Genomic DNA, 25,410 nt, shown 5'->3' with positions numbered 1-25,410 from the left:
CCTCCACCGAAAACACTCATTTCATTTGTAGCATATTTCAAGACCTGCTGTCTAATATTTATAAATTATACAACTCAAACAACTCTACATGTAGTAGTACATTATTGCATATTACCAGCAAAATTTGTTTTGGGCAATAAAACAAGGGTAATAACAATGGGTTACAAAGAAAATTAAATTAGCTGTAGGGAACGGACGGAGTGTTAAAATGATAAATGTTAGTAACTTAGAAGAAAATGATAGAAAAACAGGAAAGAGACGATCTGCAAATCTTCTTTTACTGTTAAAATGAGACAGAACATATAAATGATGCTTCGTGTTGCTGCTACCCTAGGTGGGAGGATCTCGGCAGAAACGTCGAACCCGTCCACCTAAAGTAGTGTGCAAAATTATGTTGTCTTATATTACTAAATGAAATACATCATGAATGTGTGTATTTGTTTCTACTGTCTAAGAAGCAGTACTACGTATTACATCCTTTAAGTTCTTGTTTAGGGCATACCCATTGCACTATTTGTGTTGCCATATCTAGACGTAGTTCTACATGTTGTGTGTTTGCGTTCACGATGCTGTTTTCCTTAATCAGTGCAGCAAGTCGGGAACGGTGTCTCGGAGCATGAAAGCTGTGTGAAGTTTTCCTTTGATGTAATGATTGTCTTGTTGCTTAAATTAATTATTTTTATTTAAATTATTTAGTTATCATACACTCCTGGAAATGGAAAAAAGAACACATTGACACCGGTGTGTCAGACCCACCATACTTGCTCCGGACACTGCGAGAGGGCTGTACAAGCAATGATCACACGCACGACACAGCGGATACACCAGGAACCGCGGTGTTGGCCATCGAATGGCGCTAGCTGCGCAGCATTTGTGCACCGCCGCCGTCAGTGTCAGCCAGTTTGCCGTGGCATACGGAGCTCCATCGCAGTCTTTAACACTGGTAGCATGCCGCGACAGCGTGGACGTGAACCGTATGTGCAGTTGACGGACTTTGAGCGAGCGCGTATAGTGGGCATGCGGGAGGCCGGGTGGACGTACCGCCGAATTGCTCAACACGTGGGGCGTGAGGTCTCCACAGTACATCGATGTTGTCGCCAGTGGTCGGCGGAAGGTGCACGTGCCCGTCGACCTGGGACCGGACCGCAGCGACGCACAGATGCATGCCAAGACCGTAGGATCCTACGCAGTGCCGTAGGGGACCGCACCGCCATTTCCCAGCAAATTAGGGACACTGTTGCTCCTGGGGTATCGGCGAGGACCATTCGCAACCGTCTCCATGAAGCTGGGCTACGGTCCCGCACACCGTTAGGCCGTCTTCCGCTCACGCCCCAACATCGTGCAGCCCGCCTACAGTGGTGTCGCGACAGGCGTGAATGGAGGGACGAATGGAGACGTGTCGTCTTCAGCGATGAGAGTCGCTTCTGCCTTGGTGCCAATGATGGTCGTATGCGTGTTTGGCGCCGTGCAGGTGAGCGCCACAATCAGGACTGCTTACGACCGAGGCACACAGGGCCAACACCCGGCGTCATGGTGTGGGGAGCGATCTCCTACACTGGCCGTACACCACTGGTTATCGTCGAGGGGACACTGAATAGTGCACGGTACATCCAAACCGTCATCGAACCCATCGTTCTACCATTCCTAGACCGGCAAGGGAACTTGCTGTTCCAACAGGACAATGCACGTCCGCATGTATCCCGTGCCACCCAACGTGCTCTAGAAGGTGTAAGTCAACTACCCTGGCCAGCAAGATCTCCGGATCTGTCACCCATTGAGCATGTTTGGGACTGGATGAAGCGTCGTCTCACGCGGTCTGCACGTCCAGCACGAACGCTGGTCCAACTGAGGCGCCAGGTGTAAATGGCATGGCAAGCCGTTCCACAGGACTACATCCAGCATCTCTACGATCGTCTCCATGGGAGAATAGCAGCCTGCATTACTGCGAAAGGTGGATATACACTGTACTAGTGCCGACATTGTGCATGCTCTGTTGCCTGTGTCTATGTGCCTGTGGTTCTGTCAGTGTGATCATGTGATGTATCTGACCCCAGGAATGTATCAATAAAGTTTCCCCTTCCTGAGATAATGAATTCACGGTGTTCTTATTTCAATTTCCAGGAGTGTATTTAAAGTGCAGCTTAGATACATGAACCAATCATGTGCTACGCCTGCTTTTCTTATACTTATGCTATTTACATATTTTAGGTGTTTTACTCCTTATATGGTGAGTCTGTGTCTCATGTTGTTATTGTTTGTGTCAGTTTCCGTGTCTGGATCTACATCAGTTCAAATGGTTCAAATGGCTCTGAGCACTATGCGACTTAACTTCTGAGGTCATCAGTCGCCTAGAACTTAGAACTAATTAAACCTAACTAACCTAAGGACATCACACACATCCAAGCCCGAGACAGGATTCGAACCTGCGACCGTAGCGGTCACGCGGTTCCAGACTGAAGCGCCTTTAACCGCATGGCCACACCGGCCGGCGATCTACATCAGCGTCTGTGACTGTGTCTGAGTTTGTGTCCTCCCATGGAACCTGTTGTGTTTTGTGTGTATCTGTTCGAGATCTGCCGTAAGGGTTTTGTTGTCTATAAAGCGATGAGCCAAATCATTATGACCACCTGTTTAATAGCGTGCTATTCCACTTTTCAAACACAGTACAACAGAGATTCTCTTTGGCCTGGATTCTACAAGTTCCTGTCACGATTTCAGAAGGATGTGGTACCAGATGTCTACGCACTGGTCAAGCAATTACCACAAATTATGGTAGGGTGGTTTACGGTCACACAGCTGGTGCCCGATATATGTTGCAATGGGTACAAATCAGGCACATTTGCTGACCGAGACATCAGTGTGAGTTCAGCATAATGCCCCTCAAACCACTGTAGCACCATTCTGACCATGCAACACGGACAGTTATCTTGCTGAAGCAGTCATCGCTGTAGGGGGAGACTTCAAGCAAAAGCGATGCTGGTGGTGCGCACTAATGTTCACGTGGTTCACTGCGGTAGTGGGGCCTTCGGTTACCACCGCAGACCCCGTAGAAGCCCAACTCAACGTACCCCATAACATGATTCTGCCTTCACAGGCCAGCATCTGGAGTGCGGTGCATGTTTCGTGTAGCCATTTGCGTGGATGACGGTATGCAGGGACCCAACCATCGAACTTGTGTAGTAAGAAATGTGATTTATTTGGCAGGCAACATGTTTCTTTAGATGTATAGTAGAAACTCTGTGATGCTATGCCGACTGTAATCATAACTGACTATGTCGTTGGGCCAACACAGGAATACGTAGGGGTGGAGCTCCATGTTCAACAATGGCCGAAACACTTGTGCCTGCACCAGCATTGTACTGTGTTGTCAGATCTGCCACAGATCGCTGCCTATCCCAAACTACACAGTGGGGGATCCTGAAGTCTACATTTCGTAATGAGACGTGGACGTCGTATACCATAAGGACTAAAAGTTATTTCACCATCCTTCAGCCACTTTCCATAGGTGCTCACAACAGTAGTACGCCAACAGGCGACCAGCTTCGCGGTTTCGGAGATTCTTGTTTCCAGTCGCACGGCCACAACGACGTGCTCTTTGTCAAAACCGCTTATATCAGTGGATTTCCACATTTTCGACCCATATCTTCGCTGTGATGACTGCTCTTTCGTCTCTCTTCCGCATACATTGTTTCTTTACGGCGTCACGTGCCCGCATGGCTACCAGAAAGCATTCAACCTCGCGGTGGGCAGTTGTCGTAATGTTCTGGCTCATCAGTGTAGTTTTATGCCGAGTTCTCGAAACCTCATCAGCGATGTTTCCTAGAGCACTCCATTTGTCTGGGGTCTCGTGACATTTCCTCTGCTCGCCCGCGAGTTGACGTAGCAGAGAGGTACGTACCGCTCCTGGGGCAGAGTGGTGGGCACGTAGGGCAGCTCGCCCTCGAACGAGTCCTGCAGCACGAGCCCCTGGCGCTCGGCGTCGCCGTCCGCCTCCTCCGCCTCCTCCGCCCCCGCGGCGGCCAGCAGCGGCGCGGGCTCCGCCCCCAGCACGGCGGCCGCGACGCGCGCGAACTCCGCCTCCGAGTCGGACGACATACGCTCCTCCTCCGTGCTCGCCGGCGCCTGCGCAACCCGCCACCCACCTCTCATGTCACGGCCAGTCTGAGCCGAGCGAAAACGAGACTTTCTAAAAATTACACACTGTATTTTTATCCTAGCATGTATCAGGGCAGTGTGGTGACAGATGGTGGTGAAGCCGTACATATGGAGAACTGCATAAAGAAGGCAACTGCTGTCTTCGTACAACTGTATCCAACATAGAGAAACAGAAACATTACATGCAGAACTAAAATTCGTTTTTTAATGCAAATGTGAACGCTGTCCTTCCGTACGATAGTGAAAAATTTAAAGTAGACAAAAAGATAACATCACCATTGCAGAGCTTCGTATATAGGTGTCTCCGGAGCATATAGGAATATATGGTGGCCAGAAAAAATGAGTAAATAAGTCAGACATCTATAGAAGAACAGATACGTGAACGAAAGTGGAGATGGCTGGGGCACACATTGAGAAATCCACGTGGGGCAATCGAAATGAAGGCTTTGGGATGGAATTCCCAGGGAACGAGGAAGAGAGGCAGGCCTAGAGGACGATGGAAGGGGAAGCGAGGGAAGTGGCAAAACCTAGACGGAATTGAGAGAAATGGCCCAAGACAGATTGCAAGTTCTCATCGATGTCCTAAGCCCCATGCGGGCCAAAGCAATTAAATGAACTCAAACGAAGAGTGGGAAATACACAGAGGGGGCATAAAATTGACCAGGGTGAGGTCGAGTTTTGTAAAAAAAAAAAAAAAAAAAAAAAAAAAATAATCGCTACAAAGTAATCACGGTGATTGACAAAAACTTAGCGTTTTGAGAGGAAATTGAAATTTTCACGCTGCTACCTGAGATGTCAGAGTTCATCTCTCCGAGGCCTACCTATTTTGCGCATAAAATGTTACATCGATGTGACATTTAACTCTCAATAAAATAAGAGAAACAAAAATTCTGAAAAAAAAACAGTCAAAAGATTTGTTAAAGTACGAAAGAATATAAATTAGAGAAACATTTGACGCACCTTTGAATGATGCTTGAGGTTCATCAAACGGGTCACCGATTGAGAATTTAAAATTATACGTTTAACTTAGAATACTAGAATTTTAAAGAGTACTAGAGGATATTTGTGTGGTAGATTATGTAGTCTCGTTTGCTGTAAATGGTTTCGAGCATCATTAAAGATGCGTCAGTTGTTTCTGCAACATGTTTTATATCTTACTTTCAAACCAATCATTTAACAAAACATTTTACTTTTTTCAGTTTTTTATTATAAATGAGATTATTGTCTACAGCCACCACAAAGCTACTAACATCTTTATTGTTCCAGTGTGGGGTACTTTGGAAATCACTCAACAATTCCGCGAAGATTCAGTTTTTTTAATACAACTTTCAAGAACATAACTTAAAGAACGATAAAATTAGCACATCTATATAATTTAAAAAAGCTAACCCTCGTTTGCACTTACTAATTTGTACGAATTCGACATTCAGAACCACGGCTGCCCGCGTCTCCCTATCGTCTACCATCTGTATTACCCATATTCCGGGCAGATTTCATATCAAAATCTGCTGTCCATTAAAAGTCCGATTATTGTCAATCCACGACCTTCGACCTCGTGAGCAGAAGAATACGAAAAGTATAAATTAACGTCATCAGCGGACTTCTCTGCAGTTCAAATGATGTATACTCTCAATTATCATCCAAAAGACAAGTGGGTACTTTTACCATTTCCCTACTAAATATAAGGACGAAACAGTTCTCAATATATCTTCGGTTGGTTTTGAAATTACGTTTTGAATAAGTATTATTTGAAATAACGGACGTTTTTGTTGCAAAGAGTCCATTTTCAAAATGTTGTTTTTGCATTTACAGGCTACTGTACTGTTTTGAAAACTTACCATTAGAAAAGCGGCGGTTCCGCGCTAAAAGTTTACATTAGAAAGACTTCCAATTTTTATCGAAAAGATAAGGAAATGTTATTCTAGTAGTAGTATGGCAATATTAAAGGGGCTGCATGACTGCTAAAAAAATAACGGCTGCAGGTTATCCTTGCCTTCAGCCATTCGCATTACCAGCACAGCAGGACCATGTTGGCTGATGTTACAAGACCGACCAGCCAAACCAACACGCCGTGGCCAGTGCAACAACTGAAAAGCCTGTTGCCCCTCTTCAAGAATCACAAGTTTGCCCGGCCTCACAACAGATCACTCTCCGTACACTTAAAGTGCGGCTACCTGTATCTTTGGGGCACTCAAGCCAACAGACGTCGCCACGGTCCATGGCTTATGACATTTTTATCTTACAGAGAAATACCGACATTTAACAAAAAAATGAAGTTTTATATGGACATCGTTATATTTAATATGAGACAAAAAGGAAAGTTGAATTTATGATTGTAATCTAATTTTTGCATAACAAACTTTATTTAACAATTTCCTTTTTCCTGTACGTTAATTTAAGTTTCAACTATGCAAAGATTGTATTACAATTCTAAACTCAACTTTTTTTCATCTGTTGTTAAATGCAATGCTTTAAACATTTCTGCTTAAGAAACCAGAGAGGAACTTTCCATCGTAAATATTCTAGATATAATTTTATATATCTTCTGTGTAAGCCGCACGTCATTTTATCTGTGTTTGCAACCTTCAGTTGTCACCTGGAGATGGCCACAAAAGCCGATTCTTGGCTACATAAATAATATTTTCCGGAACATCAGGAAAGCGTTTCCCATTTAGTATACACTAACATTTTATCGTTCATTGGTTTAACAAACCGATTAAGCGCTCAATTGAGTAAAAATATTTTACCGCTGAGTCATTATCATTTGTCATCGACGAAAGAGGAAAAACAAAAAAAAGTTCTCTACTCTCTCTCGTCTGGTAGTAGTTTTATGGCACAGGCACAAGATAAGATTGAGTTCCTGTATGTACGTGAGCCTGCTCAAAAAAATCTAAGTTCATAAGTGCTTTGCCTACATTTTTTGGAGTTTTAAAATCATATCCACGTACGTTAAAGGACAGCCAGTTCAGCAGTCACTGAAAACTAGATGAAAGCAGGACCTGGTAACCTTTTTCTTTAAACAGATATATTATATAGTTGCAAAGACGGAATGCCAATACCAAATGTAAAGCAATTACGGACATTAAAGTGACAAATTCAATAAAGTTTCGCCCAGGTAACTGACGAAGGAACTTTCCCAAGTGTCAATGAACGATCTTTATGAAACTTGTCGAGTCTGCAGAGGGGGGAAGCTAATGCGATACGCATTTTTTTAATTGTGCCCAATTTCACTTTTATGGGGTAAGATACACCCTGGAAGGTAATTTTTGCATATTAGATTTGGACGGAATATCTTCGAGACGATGATATAAAAATTGTTTCTCATATAAAAATTTGTATGTAATTAACGTTTTTGAAAACTTTATAATGGAGTTATGAAATATTTTGAAATTTTGCAAAATATCTCACTACCGTTAATTAATTTTTAAAATGAAAACGTTTGTTACAACTTGAGTTAAAGAATCTTTCAAACTACAAACAGCCATGTGTAATAAAGCTGGTTCCTGAAATACCATTTTTGGAAAATAAGCTGTACACAATGTGCTGTCAGAATATTTTTCAACATCCCTAATCAAAATATGTAAAAATTCATTATCGGTCTAATTATATATTTTACTTATATTTGTTTTATGTTTTAAATTCCTGTTTTTGTTATACAGTCTTTTTTGTTTTTGTTTTTTAATTTACCATTGCACAAACGTGTATTTTCTTAATTGAAAATCATAATTAATTCATTATTATGATAGAAAGTAGTTGCAACAAAGATAATTCGTAACTAAACGCTTAAAACATAACTTTTTCTTACACCTTGCCGATAAAATGAACGAAATTTCTTCTTGTGATGTACTTTGCATGACAGAGAACATACGATAAAACAAAATTCAGCAGGAATTAAAATTATCGTAGGTGATCTTCTAAATATCCGGATTTGTATTAGGCAAATTTCTGTTCATTGGTAAGCCACGGCGAAAAGAATTGATTACGTACTAGTAACTGTAGCTTCATTCTATTGTTCCTCAAGCTGAGACTGACATTAAAATTATTCAACAGAAGGAGATCCGAAACACTTTATTCAGAAGGTTCTTCCAATGTCAAAAGCCATATATGTACCACTTCTGAACCTGTACCATCGTGTTCCTTGGGATTACCAGATGAACAAGTTTCTTGTCCTACGATATAATGGGCAAACTGTTTTTTCACACTCACTGCCCACCTACTCACAGTTTTAAAAGAAACTAAAGGTGCGTCTGGATCGAGAATTCGAGAATCTCTTTTTGAAGCCCCCATTGTCCTTGTGACAGCATCGAAATCCGGTAAACAAACGTCTGATCAGGTCAAAAGGTATTTGAAAGATGTTTTCTCCCAGTGAGGGAGAAAAATCTGTATTACTGTTAGATGCTTAGGTCTCTCAGTGTGAAAAAAAAACTGTATAGAGCACCATACCTTGTTCATCTGGTGATCCCAAAGGGCTCGACGGCACAGGTACAGTCGTGAGATGTATATGGATTTGATGTTGGAAGAACTTTGTGAGAAGATTTTTAGACCTAGTTCTGTTGAGTAATTTTGATGTAAATCTCCATTTAAAAAACAATATAATTAAGCTGTAGTCAGTAGCACAGAATCAAGTTTTTTCACCAAGGCTTACCAGTGTACTGAAATATGCTTGACACAAATAAGGATGTTTATGAGATGACCTGTCACAAACTGAAATCCCGCTGATTTGTGTTTTATCTTGTGTTCTCTGTCGTGAACAGTATACGCTTAGTACGTGAAGAAATGTGTCCATTTTACGTGCATGGTGTAAGAAAACGTTATGTTTTATGCGTTTATTTACAGATTATCATTATAGTAATTATTTTCTATCATAATAATGAATTAATTATTATTTTCAATTAAAGAAATAGAGGTGTGTAAAAAATGAATGTAGAACAAAAATAACAGTTTAAAATATAAAACAAATATAAGTAAACTAAATAACATGACTAATCACGAATGTTTATACATTTAATTGGGTATGTTGAAAATACTCTGACAACTCATTTTGCGTAGCTTATTTTCCAAAAATGGTGTTTTGGAAACTAACTTTATTACGCATGGATGTATGTAGCTTGAAAACTTCTTTAATTTATGTTGTAACAAATGTTTTCATTTTTGAGAATTAATTAATGGTGGTGGGATATTTTACACAATTTCAAATTATTACAAAATTCCATTATACAATTTGCAAGAACGTTAATTATGTATCAACTTTTATACGACAAATAGTTTCTTATGTATCATAGTTTCAAGGATATTCTCTCCAAACCCAATATGCTAAATTACCTTTCAGGACGTGTTTCATCCTTTAAAAGTGGAATTGGGTCAAAAAAAAATACTGATTGCATTATTTTTCCCCATTTACCTACCCACCAAGTCTTAACAAGATTATTTATTAACACTTGGGAATGTTCCATCGCGAGTCTTAGGCTGGAGACACGGAGGTCAGACGGCGGTAAACACTTCCACCTCTCATTGAGCGAGAAAACATACGTTGCGTTACTTACTGAACGCCCCTGCATATTTTCTCGTATTCAGAGTTGACCACCAGGCCACTCAGAATGCAGCACGGGCCTCGCACTGCCTGCAGAGTGGTGGTGGCTCACCTGTGCTGGGAGGACGGCGCTGCCGGCCGGGGAGGCCTCCTCGGAGAGCGCCTGGTGGGCCACGCTGCAGCCGCCCAGCTGTACTTGCCCACCGCCTGCCTCCACATCCAGCGACGGCGGCTTCACCGCCTCAGGTCCAGCCTCAAGGGCACACTCTGGCTGCGGCTTCGGCTGCAGCTCCACCACTGCCACACTCTCCACCGGTCGCACCTGGGGCAACCAAAACACACAAACCGCTCATCTCTCACCGTCTGGCTGACACTGACAACTCAGGCATTAAACAAGTCCACCACCAAACGTTAATTTCTTTGCAAAAGGGCAATATGGCGCTGCATTACTCCGAGGCAGTTGTTCTGAACCTGGGAGTGGTTACTCCATTATGGGCAAATTTTGTGAGGGATAAAAAACAAAAGTGATATATTAATCATATACAGTTGATGTTCCTGAGTCTCACTTTCGTCTATGATAATGATGTAGGTTGAAGCAATTAATTGAAATTTTGTGCCAGCACCAGGATTCGAACTGGGGTCTCCTACTTACTGGACAGGTGCGCTACCCACTGCGCCACACTGGCACAGCAGTTACCGCAACTGCAGTTACTCTCATTGCTAAGGTGCTACTCTAATACTGAATACCCTCTGCAGTACTGATGTGGGTCTAGAAGAGGAATAGCAGTGGGCTGAGGCATGAACTGGAATTTATATTGGTGAGGAATACTTATTAGGATAATCCGTGCAATCGTGGTAGCCACAGTGGTTAGCTCATCTGCCTATTAAGCAGGAGACCTTAAGTTCGAATCACAGCACTGATACAAATTTTAATTCATTGCTTCAGCCTACATCATTATTAGAAAAACAAAAGGGTTCAGTTGTGCTTCGGTCGTTTGGACCAGCAAAAAGGATTAGTGCGTATTTCTGATGCATTGTCACATGATACATGGGCAGTTTTATATCACAAGGTTCGAAACACTGAACGCCCCTAACATCTCATCTCAGATGTTGAACGAGGCCAAAGTAAACTACATTCAGCTAGAAGCGGAAGCCTTAGCTATGGTAAATTTCTGCATCTGCACAGTGGAACATTTTTCCTCCTGACTGACTATAACGTAACAGACAAAACTAGACGAGACATTGAAGCCGAAGTTGAAGCCCAGAATTGCGAGGCCACATACTGGAGTCAGCCCACCCCCGGTCAATGACCCTCGAGCTGAGTAGATGTCTACAACTTCTGAGGCAGTGCCATCTACGTGATGAAACCGGGCTGGTAACCAAGAAGAACAGCAGATCGATCCACTGCCAATTACAACGGCCAGTCATTGCCTTCACATCAGATAATTCAGCGTGAAACACTAATTTTGAGTCTTCCGCTACTGTCAGCACATAGAAACAGTGTTTCACCATGGCAGTCCAGCTTGTGATCGTTTGGCCAGCTGGGCAGTAAGTGACGCCCAGTCTGTGTCCGTCTGCTCCATCGCCGGAACTCTGCCACCACCGGGCCACAAAGGAGGGACTTCTGCCTGAGTGTCCATCTGGGCAGCCAATAATCCTCCAGGTGCCACCTACTCGGTTTCACTCGCCATCACTCCATCGTGTAGCAACTTGCATGTCTGTGTCTCGACAGCGTCGAATATTACGTGAAGAAGAAAATGCATGTGACTGACGGAACTAGCAGAATGAAATAATTAAAGACTTGTTGTGTTCCTTCCCATGTATGTCTGTTGCCACTTCTCAGCACGCGCGTGGTGGAGTTGTATAAATGAGTAAAGCAGCAATAAAGAAGAACCGTATCCTCACAGGGACACGCCTCTGCCGATGTCCACATAGCCATCTTCGGTAGAGAACACAGGAACGCAGCCCACACGACCGACTGAACGTATTTTCCTATTACAATAAGCTGCTGACTGCTCTTTTTCATCCAACATGTGCCTGATCGTATAACACGCAAGCTGCAACGTTGGTCGCTATTTCTTTCCAATTACCAGTATGAAATTCCGTACCACACTATGGCACAACAAGCTAACGCACCACTTCGTCTCGGAGAAATAATACAAATTCGATCCACCCGAAACTTCCTGTCATAAAATTGATCAATCTGATTTGCAAGCACTGCAAGCTTTTCCCTCAGATGGTAAGCAGATCCTGCAAGCAACTGTATAGGGACAATCACTCCGCCTGCTCAAGTAGTACATGCAGGTGGGTTGGTCTCGAACCCTGAAATCAATTTCATGTTCAGTACTGCCACATTACTGTGCACAACTGAACATCCTTTCTCTTCACTCGCCGCTTCAGGCTGTGTACATGAAAACTTATCTGTACGAGTCCAGTAAAATCTCTGAAATTTTGTATTTTCGTTTGTATAAGTACCTGCACCTGGGCTTGGCTTTCAGACTGGATCAGCCTTTTACTTTCGATGCTGAGATGCCATTACAAAAACTGGAGAACCTTGACAGCAATTCTGTTCACGTGTGAGGAGGAATTTAAAGTAGATTGGGGCAGTAGTGAGAATTTGAATCGAGAAGGCAGCTGTGCCAGGGTAATGCGTGTAGTTGTGTGAACCGTTGTGCTAAGGTCGCTTAGTGCCGACCGCGCTTACCTACACTATGTGACCAAAAGTATCCGGACACATGGCTGAAAATGAGATACAAGTTAGTGGCGCCCTCCATCGGTAATTCTGGAGTTCAGTATGGTGTTAGCCCACCCTTAGCCTTGATGACAGCTTCCACTCTCGCAGGTATACGTTCAATCAGATGCTGGAAGGTTTCTTGGGGAATGGCAGCCCATTCTGCATGGAATGCTGCACTGAGGAGAGGTATCGATGTCGGTCGGTGAGGCCTGGCAAAGAGGTCGGGGTTCCAAAACATCCCATATGTGTTCTATAGGATTCAGTCCAGAACACTGCGCAGGCCAGTCCATTACAGGGATGTTATTGTCGTCCAACCACTCCGCCAAAGGCCGTGCATTATGAACAGGTGCTCGATTGTGTTGAAAGATGCAATCGCCATCCCCGAACTACTCTTCTACAGTGGGAAGCAAGAAGGTGCTTAAAACATCAATGTAGCCGTGTGCTGTGATAGTGCCACGCAAAACAACAAGGGGTACAAACCCCCTCCATGAAAACATGAACCACACCATGACAGAACCGCCTCCGAATTTTACTGTTGGCACTACACACGCTGGCAGGTGACGTTCACCGGGCGTTCCCCATACCCACACCCTGCCATCGGATCGCCACATTGTGTACCGTGATTCGTCACTCCATACAACGTTTGTCCACTGTTCAATCGTCCAATGTTTCCTCTCCTTACACCAAGCGATGCGTCATTTGGCATTTACCGGCGTGATATGTGGCTTTTGAGCAGCCGCTCGACCATGAAATCCAAGTTTTCTCACCTCCTGCCTAACTGTCATAGTATTTGCAGTGGATCCTGATGCAGTTTGGAATTCCTGTGTGATGCTCTGGATAGATCTCTGCCTATTACACATTACGACGCTCTTCAACTGTCGTTGGTCCCTTTCACTCAACAGACGAGGTCGGCCTGTACGCTTTTGTGCTGTACGTGTCCCTTCAAGTTTCCACGTCACTATCACATCGGAAACAGTGGACCTAGGGATATTTAGGAGTGTGGAAATCTCGCATACAGACGTATGACACAATCCCAATCGCCTGACCACTTTCGAAGTCCGTGAGCTTCGCGGAGAGCCCCATTCTGCCCTCTCATGACGTCTATTGAATACTGAGGTCGCTGATATGGAGTACCTGGCAGTAGGTTGCAGCACAATGCACCGAATTTGAAAAACATGTTTTTGGGGATGCCCGGATACTTTTGATCACGTAGTGTAGTTCTCAGGAGACACGAGTTCGATTACCGTCCTTGGTACAAATTTTCACTCACTGCTCCGATCTATATACTCGTAATTATTTTCTACTTTTTAGTCTTACGTGATTGAAATATTTCAGTCGATTTCAAAGATTTTGACGAGATTACCACAGTGATGTGATAAACTTGATTTTTATTTTCGTTTACTTTCACCTCCGTCAGTCAATATATAGCTTTCTCCAATCTCGTGAATAGACGATGAACGTGAAAATGAGTTTCGATCTCACACGGAGGCTTTCCAGCAATTATTGTTCCTGCGAACTATTCGCGACTGTAACAGGAAAAGGGAGAAATGCAATTTACATTAAGTACCCTCCCCTACACACCAGAGAAGAAAGCGAGTTCGTATTGGATTGGCAACCATTTGTGACCTATGTTGAAATTTTGAAGTCTGTAGATCATCAGGAAGTTAGTTTTTGAAACAGTTACAGAATTTGTACCGATCAGACTGTCGGACCAAAGGAAAACGTGTAAAGACGCTTACAAACTAGGCCAATGAAGGCCAACGAAACACACACGACTGCCTCATTGGCCGAGATTTGCTTAGTGTGTGTGACCGCAGATCGGAGGCAACGAAGCGATTGGCCTCCGTTGCGGTTCGGTCTGCTTGTGGTAATGTGAAAGCGTTGTGGTGTGTTGGGCTTGTGTCCCCTCTGCAAGTGTGGACGCCGGGTCGGATTTTCGTCGTTTCTGCAGCGAGTTGCTGCGTGTGTTTATTTATTGTATTTAAAAGCAATGGAGTATGCAGTGGCATAATTATAGCTGACAGATACGAACGATAATGTGTATGGGATGCTACGAACTGCGATTATGAAAAAAATTGAAAAGATGCGACATATTGAGGAAAATTAGTAAGCCTCCAGAAAGTAATGTTAGTGACGTGAAAGAAATGAAATCTAGTCTGTAGTGACGCCTTTTCGCTCGTGAATGACAAAGAGAAACAAATAAAACTGGGAGTGGCGCCGAGTGGTACCTAAAAGAGGTGTCGCCTTACGAAATTTTAGGGCCTACAGAATAGAACAACAATTCGAAATTTGTAACTTTCTTCAGGAAATATTAAGAAATAGCCGGTAATCTAACTGAGCTTTGAGGTGTGACATTAATTTTGTCCAACCTCAGTTCTGCACTTTTTAAAAGAGAGGCTGACCGCTTGTATCGCTTCTTTTCCTTCTTCTTTTTCTGATTATCAGCTTCTTGCAGTGAAATAAATGGTGTACATTCTGCGTCAAGTAAATCCAGTTCTTGCCTCAAACAACTGGCCAATGAAATGCTAATTAAAACGCTTCTTTATACACTATTGGCCATTAAAATTGCTACACCACGAAGGTGACGTGGTACAGACGTGAAATTTAACCGACAGGAAGAAGATGCTGTGATATACAAATGATTAGCTTTTCAGTGCATTTACACAAGGCTGGCGCCGGTGGCGACACCTACAACGTGCGGACACGAGGAAAGTTTCCAACCGATTTCTCATACACAAACAGCAGTTGACCGGCGCTGCCTGGTGAAACGTTGTTGTGATGCCTCGTGTAAGGAGGAAAAATGCGTACCATCACGATCTGACTTTGGTAAAGGTCGGATTGTAGCCTATCGCGATCGCGGTTTATCGTATCGCAACATTGCTACTCGCGTTGGTCGAGGTCCAATGACTGTTAGCAGAATATGGAATCGGTGGGTTCAGGAGGGTAATACGGAACGTGCGTGCTGGATCGCAACGGCCTCGTATCACTAGCAGTCGAGATGACAGGCATGTTATCCGCATGGCTGTAACGGATCGTGCAGCCACGTCTCGATCCCTGAGTGAACAGATCGGGACGTTTGCAAGACAACATCATGTGCACGAACAGTTCGACGACGTTTGCAGCAGCATGGACTATCAGCTCGGAGACCATGGCTGTGGTTATCCTTGACGCTGCATCACAGACAGGAGCGCCAGCGATGGTGTACTCAACGACGAACCTGGGTGCACGAATGGCAAAGTCTCATTTTATCGGATGAATGCAGGTTCTATCTACAGCATCATGATGGTTGCATCCGTGTTTGGCGACATCGCGGTGAACGCACATTGGAAGCGTGTATTCGTCATCGCCATACTGGCGTGTCACCCGGCGTGATGGTATGGGGTGCCGTTGGTCACACGTCTCGGTCGCCTCTTGTTCGCATTGACGGCACTTTGAACAGTGGACGTTACATTTCAGATGTGTTACTACCCGTGGCTCTACCCTCCATTCGATCCCTGCATTTCAGTAGGATAATGGACGACCGCATGTTGCAGGTCCTGTACGGGCCTTTCTGGATACAGAAAATGTTCGACTGCTGTCCTGGCCAGCACATTCTCCAGATCTCTCACCAATTAAAAACGTCTGGTCAATGGTGGCCGAGCAACTGGCTCGTCACAATACGCCAGTCACTACTCTTGACGAACTGTGGTATCGTGTTGAAGCTGCACGGGTAGCTGTACCTGTACACGCCACCCAAACTGTGTTTGACTCATTGGCCAGGCGTATCGAGGCCGTTATTACGGCCAGAGGTGGTTGTTCTGGGTACTGACTTCTCAGGATCTATGCAACCAAATTGCGTGAAAATGTAATCACATGTGAGTTCTAGTATAATATATTTGTCCAATGAATACCCGTTTATCATCTGCATTTCTTCTTTGTGTAGCAATTTTAATGGCCACTAGTGTAACAATAACAATACGGGAGCGACCTCGAAAAGTTGTCACAGCCAACTGTAATTCCACCTGGGCGAAACCGTCGTCCGCGAGCCCTCGGTTTGGTGAGGGTGAGAGGCCGAACGCCTACGCGTTGGCGACCGACGTTCGGTCTAGTTCACTGGCTGTTGTCGGTCGGCGATCGCTTGTCTAGCGTGTACAGAGGTGGGGACGTGAGACTCGCCTGCGCGGTGTCGGGCTGGCGGTCCCGCCTCTCGGCGGTGCCGGCGGGCTCCGGCAGGTCTGCGGGCGGCGCGTCCAGCGGGGGCCTGGCCTGCTGCTGCTGCTGCGGCTGCCCCTCCTCCGGCGGGCGGCGCGGCTTCAGCTTGCGCAGCTCGCTCAGCCGCTCCTCCTGCTCTCGCTCCGACCGGAACGGCGTCCGCTGCTGGCGCGGCGGCTCCGCCGGAGGCCGCTCCGACCCCGCATCCCTCTCCCTCTCCTCCGCCTGCTGCTGCTGCTGCTGCTGCTGGGACTTCTTGTGCGGGGGTGGCGGGGGCGGCTGCTCGGCGGCTTCGGCGGCGGCGGTGGCGGTGGAAGCGGCAGCGGCGGACCTGTTGCAATAATTCCGTCACGTGCAAACAGGGTCGGATCCAGAGGGGCGGGGGGGGGGGGGGGGCGGCAATTGCCCCACCACCTGGTGCATGACTGATCTTTTTTTCCCGACTGCTTTAGGGGCTGATTACGTCGGCCTATCTAGTGTGTTCTACTTGAAGTCGAAGATGTAAACAACGGCACGCAGTTTGATGTAACAATACAAAAAGAGACCTTGAAACCTCTTCCATTTAGTGAATAAACTACAGAAGAAACAACTATACTTACGAATAAAATGATAATATTCGCTGATGCATGAGCGATCTGTGTCCCTTTTTTAGCACTTTCCCTGCAGTGCGTATGTAAGATTTTGTTTCTAGTGGCAATTTGCAAAGAGATGGTGTTGGTAATTAAGCGATGAACACTGAAGGAATACTTGAAAATATTATCATTAGTTGCAAATAGTGAGAACCTTACGACAGTCCCTTTTGTTCTGCAATTGCAGGTTTTCGATCTGGATGAACGCTTCTCCCCCATTTTGGCTTTCTTATCACTTTTGATGTGGAATGTGAACAGACATTAATTAGCCAAATGTAATAATGTACACGAAAATAACGTCTGTGGATTTATTTACAATCCATTCTCTCATACAGTAAGAATATAAATGTTACGGTAAGCAGATTCAAACAGATACTGACGTAATTAACAATATAAGATGATTTCCTGAACACAGTCAAATACCCTATTATAACTTTTCGCAGTCGTATCGTCATTGCTGCGTATAAACACATACGCGAATTCGATGGCAACATTCTGTCATATGAAAGCAATTGGTGAACTAATTTCGAAGATTTAAGAATGGAAACGAACATTACCATTTTTATAGATTATTTTACATTAGCACACAAACAGGGAGTTTTTCAAGTGCACGTGTTGTATTTGAAGAATATGTTTTAGATAATGCAGTAAGTTATTTCATTAAACACACTTAACACATAGCGATACACAATTAAACTAAAAGCAGAATATATATATGTGTGTGTGTGTGCGCGCGCGTATATAGAGTATTAATGCTTTTATTTGGAATTAATTTTTTGGAAGGCAGGTAGCAAAAAATTTGCCCCCCCCCCCCCCTCCCGACCGAGATCCTGGTTCCGCCCCTGCGTGCAAACAAGTATGTTACACTTATAGAAGCGAGTCTGAAAAACACAAAAGGTAGAGTACGCGTGGGGAAATTGGAGTCAGAAGAATTTGTAATAAAGAACGGACTTAAGCAGGGAGATGCCCCTACTTTTTAATTTAGTCCTAGAATATATTGTACGAATGGCAGCAGATAATTCAGAGGGTGTGGAGTTAAATGGAAATATTAAGATATTAGGGTATGCAGATGATCTGAACATCGTTAGCGATAGGAAAGAATATGTGAAAGCAAATGCGAATGCGTTAATCGAGGGTAGTGAAGATGTAGGTCTAAGGATAAGTGAAGACAAAACTAAATACCTGGTTACTACTAGGTTCCCCCCCCCCCCCACCTCCCCCCCCCACTCCCCCCTCCCCCCATGAACCGTAGGCATTGCCGTTGGTGGGGAGGCTTGCGTGCCTCAGCGATACAAATAGCCGTACCGTAGGTGCAACCACAACGAAGGGGTATCTGTTGAGAGGCCAGACAAACGTGTGGTTCCTGAAGAGGGGCAGCAGCCTTTTCAGTAGTTGCAGGGGCAACAGTCTGGATGATTGACTGATCTGGCCTTGTAAAACTAACCAAAACGGCCTTGCTGTGCTGGTACTACGAACGGCTGAAAGCAAGGGGAAACTACAGCCGTAATTTTTCCCGAGGGTATGCAGCTTTACTGTATGGTTAAATGATGATGGCATCCTCTTGGGTAAAATATTCCGGAGGTAACATAGTCCCCCATTCGGATCTCCGTTCGGGGACTACTCAGGAGGACGTCATTATCAGGAGAAAGAAAACTGGCGTTCTACGGATCGGAGCGTGGAATGTCAGATCCCTTAATCGGCAGGTAGGCTAGAAAATTTAAAAAAGGAAATGCATAGGTTAAAGTTAGATATAGTGGGAATTAGTGAAGTTCGGTGGCAGGAGGAACAAGACTTCTGGTCAGGTGAATACAGGGTTATAAATACAAAATGATATAGGGGTAATGCACGAGTAGGGTTAATAATGAATAAAAAAATAGGAATGCAGGTAAGCCACTACAAACAGCGTAGTGAACGCATTATTGTGGCCAAGATAGACACAAAGCCCACGCCTATTACAGTAGTACAAGTCTATATGCCAACTAGCTCTGTAGATGATGAAGAAAATGAAGAAATGTATGATGAGATAAAAGAAATTATTCAGTTAGTGAAGGGAGACGAAAATTTAATAGTCATGGGTGACTGGAATTCGATAGTAGGAAAAGGGAGAGAAGGAAACATAGTAGGTGAATATGGATTGGGGAGAAGAAATAAAAGAGGAAGCCGCCTGGTAGAATTTTGCACAGAGCATAACTTAATCATAGCTAACACTTGGTTCAAGAATCATAAAAGAAGATTGTATACATGGAAGAAGCCTGGAGATACTGACAGGTTTCAGATAGATTATATAATGGTAAGACAGAGATTTAGGAACAAGGTTTTAAATTGTAAGACATTTCCAGGTGCAGATTTGGACTCTCACCACAATCTATTGGTTATGAACTGTAGATTAAAACTGAAGAAACTGCAAAAAGGTGGGAATTTAAGGAGATGGGACCTGAATAAACTGAAAGAACCAGAGGTTGTAGAGAGTTTCAGGCAGAGCATAAGGGAACAATTGACAAGAATGGGGGAAAGAAATACAGTAGAAGAAGAATGGGTAGCTTTGAGGGATGAAGTAGTGAAGGCAGCAGAGGATCAAGTAGGTAAAAAGATGAGGGCTAGTAGAAATCCTTGGGTGACAGAAGAAATATTAAATTTAATTGATGAAAGGAGAAAATATAAAAACGCAGTAAATGAAGCAGGCAAAAAGGAATACAAACGTCTCAAACAGGAGATCGATAGGAAGTGTAAAATGGCTAGGCAGGCATGGCTAGAGGACAAATGTAAGTATGTAGAGACTTATCTCACTAGAGGCAAGATATATACTGCCTACAGGAAAATTAAAGAGACCTTTGGAGAAAAGAGAACCACTTGCATGAATATCAAGACCTCAGATGGAAACCCAGTTCTAAGCAAAGAAGGGAAAGCAGAAAGGTGGAAAGAGTATATAGAGTGTCTGTAAAAGGGCTGTGTACTTCAGGGCAATATTATGGAAATGGAAGAGGATGTAGATGAAGATGAAATGGTAGATATGATACTGCGTGGAGAGTTTGACAGAGCACTGAAAGACCTAAGTCGTAACAAGGCCCCAGGAGTAGACAACATTCCATTAGAACTACTGACAGCCTTGGGAGAGCCAGTCCTGACAAAACTCTACCGTCTGGTGAGCAAAATGTGTGAAACAGGCGAAATACCCTCGGACTTCAAGAAGAATATAATAATTCAAATACCAAAGAAAGCAGATGTTGACAGATGTGAAAATTACCGAACTATCAGTTTAATAAGTCACGGCTGCAAAATACTAACGCGAATTCTTTACAGACGAATGGAAAAACTGGTAGAAGCCGACCTCGGGGAAGATCAGTTTGGATTCCGTAGAAATGTTGGAACACGTGAGGCAATACTGACCCTACGACTTATCCTAGAAGCTAGATTAAGGAAAGGCAAACCTACATTTCTCGCATTTGTAGGCTTAGAGAAAGCTTTTGACAATGTTGACTGGAATACTCTCTTTCAAATTCTGGAGGTGGCAGGGGTAAAATACAGGGAGCGAAAGGCTATTTACAATTTGTACAGAAACCAGATGGCAGTTATAAGAGTCGAGGGGCATGAAAAAGAAGCAGTGGTTGGGAAGGGAGTGAGACAGGGTTGTACCCTCTCCCCAATGTTATTCAATCTGTATTTTGAGCAAGCAGTAAAGGAAACAAAAGAAAAATTCGGAGTAGGTATTAAAACCCATGGAGAAGAAATAAGAACTTTGAGGTTCGCCGATGACATTGCAATACTGTCAGAGACAGCGAAGGGCCTGGAAGAGCAGTTGAACGGAATGGACAGTGTCTTGAAAGGACGGTATAAGATGAACATCAACAAAGGCAAAACGAGGATAATGGAATGTAGTCAAATTAAATCGGGTGATGCTGAGGGAATTAGATTAGGAAATGAGACACTTAAAGTAGAAAAGGAATTTTGTTATTTGGGGAGCAAAATAACTGATGACGGTCGAAGTAGAGAGGATATAAAATGTAGACTGGCAATGGCAAGGAAAGCGTTTCTGAAGAAGAGAAATTTGTTAACTACGAGTATAGATTTAAGTGTGAGGAAGTCGTTTCTGAAAGTATTTGTATGGTATGTAGCCATGTAAGGAAGTGAAACATGGACGATAAATAGTTTGGACAAGAAGAGAACAGAAGCTTTCGAAATGTGGTGCTACAGAAGAATGCTGAAGATTAGATGGGTAGATCATATAACTAATGAGGAGGTATTGAATAGAATTGGGGAGAAGTGGGGTTTATGGCACAACTTGACTAGAAGAAGGGATCGTTTGGTAGGACATGTTCTGAGGCATCAAGGGATCACCAATTTAGTATTGGAGGGCAGTGTGGAGGGTAAAAATCGCAGAGGGAGACCTAGAGATGAATACACTAAACAGATTCAGAAGGATGTAGGTTGCAGTACGTACTGGGAGATGAAGCAGCTAGAACAGGATAGAGTAGCATGGAGAGCTGCATCAAACCAGTCTCAGGGTTGAACACCACAACAACAACACTACTAGATTGTCAACAGCAGTAGATCAGGAAATGTTGAGAGTTGGAGAGATGCAGTTTGAAAAAGTGAACACATTTAAGTATCTATGCGTGGACATCACTTCGAGAAATGAAATTGAATCCGAACTGAAGAAGAGATTACGGACGGGAAGTGCGTGTTACTTCTCACTGAATAGATTACTTTCATAGCGGATATTGTCTATGAATTTAAAGATTAGAATATACAAAACTATTATTCTATCAGTTATGCTGTATGGGTGTGAGACTTGGTCTCTCACTGTACAAAATGAAGCCGTTTCGAGTATTTGAAAACAAAATTTTGACGAAAATTTTCGGAGCAAAAAGGATTGACATTAATTAGCAGAGAGTGGCGAAAACTGCATAACGAAGAGGTCCACGAACTCTATCCAAGCCCTGACATAATCAGCATTATTAAATGACGTAGGCTGCTATGGGCGGGTCACGTAGCTCGGATGGATGAGGGCAGGGCAGCGCGCAGAGTACTGGTAGGGCACTTAGAGGGAAAACGTCCTGTGGGGAGACCGAGACGTAGATGGTTGGACAATGTAAAGGCTGATTTGAGGAGCCTAGGTATTGAAGGTGAATGGAAGGAAATAGCCCAAGACAGGGACAGATGGTCAAAATACGTTCCTCCGGTAATGGACTCTCGAGTCCGATATGACCAGTGAACAAAAATGTTCAGATGTGTGTGAAATCTTATGGGACTTAACTGTTAAGATCTAGTGGTTGATTTGGTTGGTCCGTTGATTTGGGGTCCCTTCAGATGAGGGAAGGATGGGGAAGGAAGATCGGTGTGTCATCCAAGTATTTGCCTGAAGAGATTTAGGGAAATCATGGAAAACGTAAATCACGATGGCTGGACGTCGGTTTGACCCGTCGTCATCCCAAATGCGAGTCCAGTGTGCTAACCACTGCACCACCTAGCTCGGTCTGGTTGTTGATTTTAGAATCACACGAAGAAAAGGCACAGTAGACACCGCCATAACCACTTTGCTACATTTCCTACACTTTTTATAGTTGTTAGAAATTAGGTTGTGTTTTGTGCAGCTTTTGTACATCTTTTGCATTCTACACATTGAAGTGATGCAGAAAATATAGACGGCGAACAAAAGTCTTTGTTTAAAGACTGTACAGTCCAGAATGAGTATGCCAGCCAGGCAAAACAAAAATTGGGCACGAGCAGAAAGTTGAGCGATCTTGTGTGCAATCATCTACGCCGTGAGAACAACTCACACTAATTATATCTGTTAGGACTTGTGAATTCGATGCTAATTAACTCGGAAATGACGCAACATACCCAACTTTTACTTGATAATTATTTCTCAGTCCAACCTACCGTACAAAGCCCTGTTTCTGACCACCATATATATATATGAACATCAACAAAAGCAAAACGAGGATAATGGAGGCCAGCGTGGAGGGTAAAAATCGTAGAGGGAAACCAAGAGATAAATACACCAAGCAGATTCAGAAGGATGTAAGTTGCAGTAGGTACTGGGAGGTTGGTTGGTTGGTTGGTTTGGGGAAGGAGACCAGACAGCGTGGTCATCGGTCTCATCGGATTAGGGAAGGATGGGGAAGGAAGTCGGCCGTGCCCTTTCAGAGGAACCATCCCGGCATTTGCCTGGAGCGATTTAGGGAAATCACGTAGGTACTGGGAGATGCAGAAGCTTGCACAGGGTAGAGTAGCATGGAGAGCTGCATCAAACCAGTCTCAGGACTGAAGATATATACAGGGTGTTTAAAAAATGAGCGGTATATTTGAAACGGCAATAAAAACTAAACGAGCAGCGATAGAAATACACCGTTTGTTGCAATATGCTTGGGACAACAGTACATTTTCAGGCGGACAAACTTTCGAAATTACAGTAGTTACAATTTTCAACAACAGATGGCGCTGCAAGTGATGTGAAAGATATAGAAGACAACGCAGTCTGTGGGTGCGCCATTCTGTACGTCGTCTTTCTGCTGTAAGCGTGTGCTGTTCACAACGTGCATGTGTGCTGTAGGCAACATGGTTTATTCCTTAGAACAGAGGATTTTTCTGGTGTTGGAATTCCACCGCCTACAACACAGTGTTGTTGCAACAAGACGAAGTTTTCAACGGAGGTTTAATGTAACCAAAGGACCGAAAAGCGATACAATAAAGGATCTGTTTGAAAAATTTCAACGGACTGGGAACGTGACGGATGAACGTGCTGGAAAGGTAGGGCGACCGCGTACGGCAACCACAGAGGGCAACGCGCAGCTAGTGCAGCAGGTGATCCAACAGCGACCTCGGGTTTCCGTTCGCCGTGTTGCAGCTGCGGTCCAAATGACGCCAACGTCCACGTATCGTCTCATGCGCCAGAGTTTACACCTCTATCCATACAAAATTCAAACGCGGCAACCCCTCAGCGCCGCTACCATTGCTGCACGAGAGACATTCGCCAACGATATAGTGCACAGGATTGATGACGGCGATATGCATGTGGGCAGCATTTGGTTTACTGACGAAGCTTATTTTTACCTGGACGGCTTCGTCAATAAACAGAACTGGCGCATATGGGGAACCGAAAAGCCCCATGTTGCAATCCCATCGTCCCTGCATCCTCAAAAAGTACTGGTCTGGGCCGCCATTTCTTCCAAAGGAATCATTGGCCCATTTTTCAGATCCGAAACGATTACTGCATCACGCTATCTGGACATTCTTCGTGAATTTGTGGCGGTACAAACTGCCTTAGACGACACTGCGAACACCTCGTGGTTTATGCAAGATGGTGCCCGGCCACATCGCACGGCCGACGTCTTTAATTTCCTGAATGAATATTTCGATGATCGTGTGATTGCTTTGGGCTATCCGAAACATACAGGAGGCGGCGTGGATTGGCCTCCATATTCGCCAGACATGAACCCCTGTGACTTCTTTCTGTGGGGACACTTGAAAGACCGGGTGTACCGCCAGAATCCAGAAACAATTGAACAGCTGAAGCAGTACATCTCATCTGCATGTGAAGCCATTCCGCCAGACACGTTGTCAAAGGTTTCGGGTAATTTCATTCAGAGACTACGCCATATTATTGCTACGCATGGTGGATATGTGGAAAATATCGTACTATAGAGTTTCCCAGACCGCTGCGCCATCTGTTGTTGAAAATTGTAACTACTGTAATTTCGAAAGTTTGTCTGCCTGAAAATGTATTGTTGTCCCAAGCATATTGCGACAAACGGTGTATTTCTATCGCTGCTCGTTTAGTTTTTATTGCCGTTACAAATATACCGGTCATTTTTGAAACACCCTGTATATATTATGAATTAAGGTACCATACACCGTTTTCCTGTTTGTGTGTTATGGCTTATCCCAGGAACTGCTGTACCGACTTCGGTATAGTTTTCTCTAATAGACAGACTGATTCACGAGAAAGGTTTGTGTATCTCACTACATTTTAAAAAGAAGTCGGCCGCGCGGGGTAGCCGTGCGGGCGCCTTGTCACGGCCCGCGCGGCTCCCCCCGTCGGAGGTTCGAGTCCTCCCTCGGGCATGGGTGTGTGTGTGTTCACCTTAGCGTAAGTTAGTTTAAGTTAGGTTAAGTAGTGCGTAAGCTTAGGAACCGATGACCTCAGCAGTTTGGTCCCATAAGACCTTACC

At 44.2% G+C, this 25,410-nt stretch overlaps 1 protein-coding gene across 1 annotated transcript in view; it reads right to left on the bottom strand.

Annotated features, from left to right (window-relative positions):
* LOC126424647 (serine/arginine repetitive matrix protein 1) overlaps positions 1–25,410 on the bottom strand; it is a 653,808-nt gene that overhangs the window by 91,594 nt on the left and 536,804 nt on the right. The window contains exons 13-15 of the mRNA XM_050087379.1: positions 18,063–18,120; positions 16,666–16,889; positions 3,899–3,976 (exon numbers count right to left, since the gene is read on the bottom strand). Coding sequence (XP_049943336.1) covers positions 3,899–3,976; positions 16,666–16,889; positions 18,063–18,120 — 360 coding nt within the window. The remainder of the gene's footprint in view (positions 1–3,898; positions 3,977–16,665; positions 16,890–18,062; positions 18,121–25,410) is intronic.

The sequence above is a fragment of the Schistocerca serialis genome, chromosome 10, assembly GCF_023864345.2.
Source record: "Schistocerca serialis cubense isolate TAMUIC-IGC-003099 chromosome 10, iqSchSeri2.2, whole genome shotgun sequence".
NCBI lineage: Eukaryota > Metazoa > Arthropoda > Insecta > Orthoptera > Acrididae > Schistocerca > Schistocerca serialis.
This window is presented reverse-complemented; position numbering and strand designations above follow the sequence as displayed.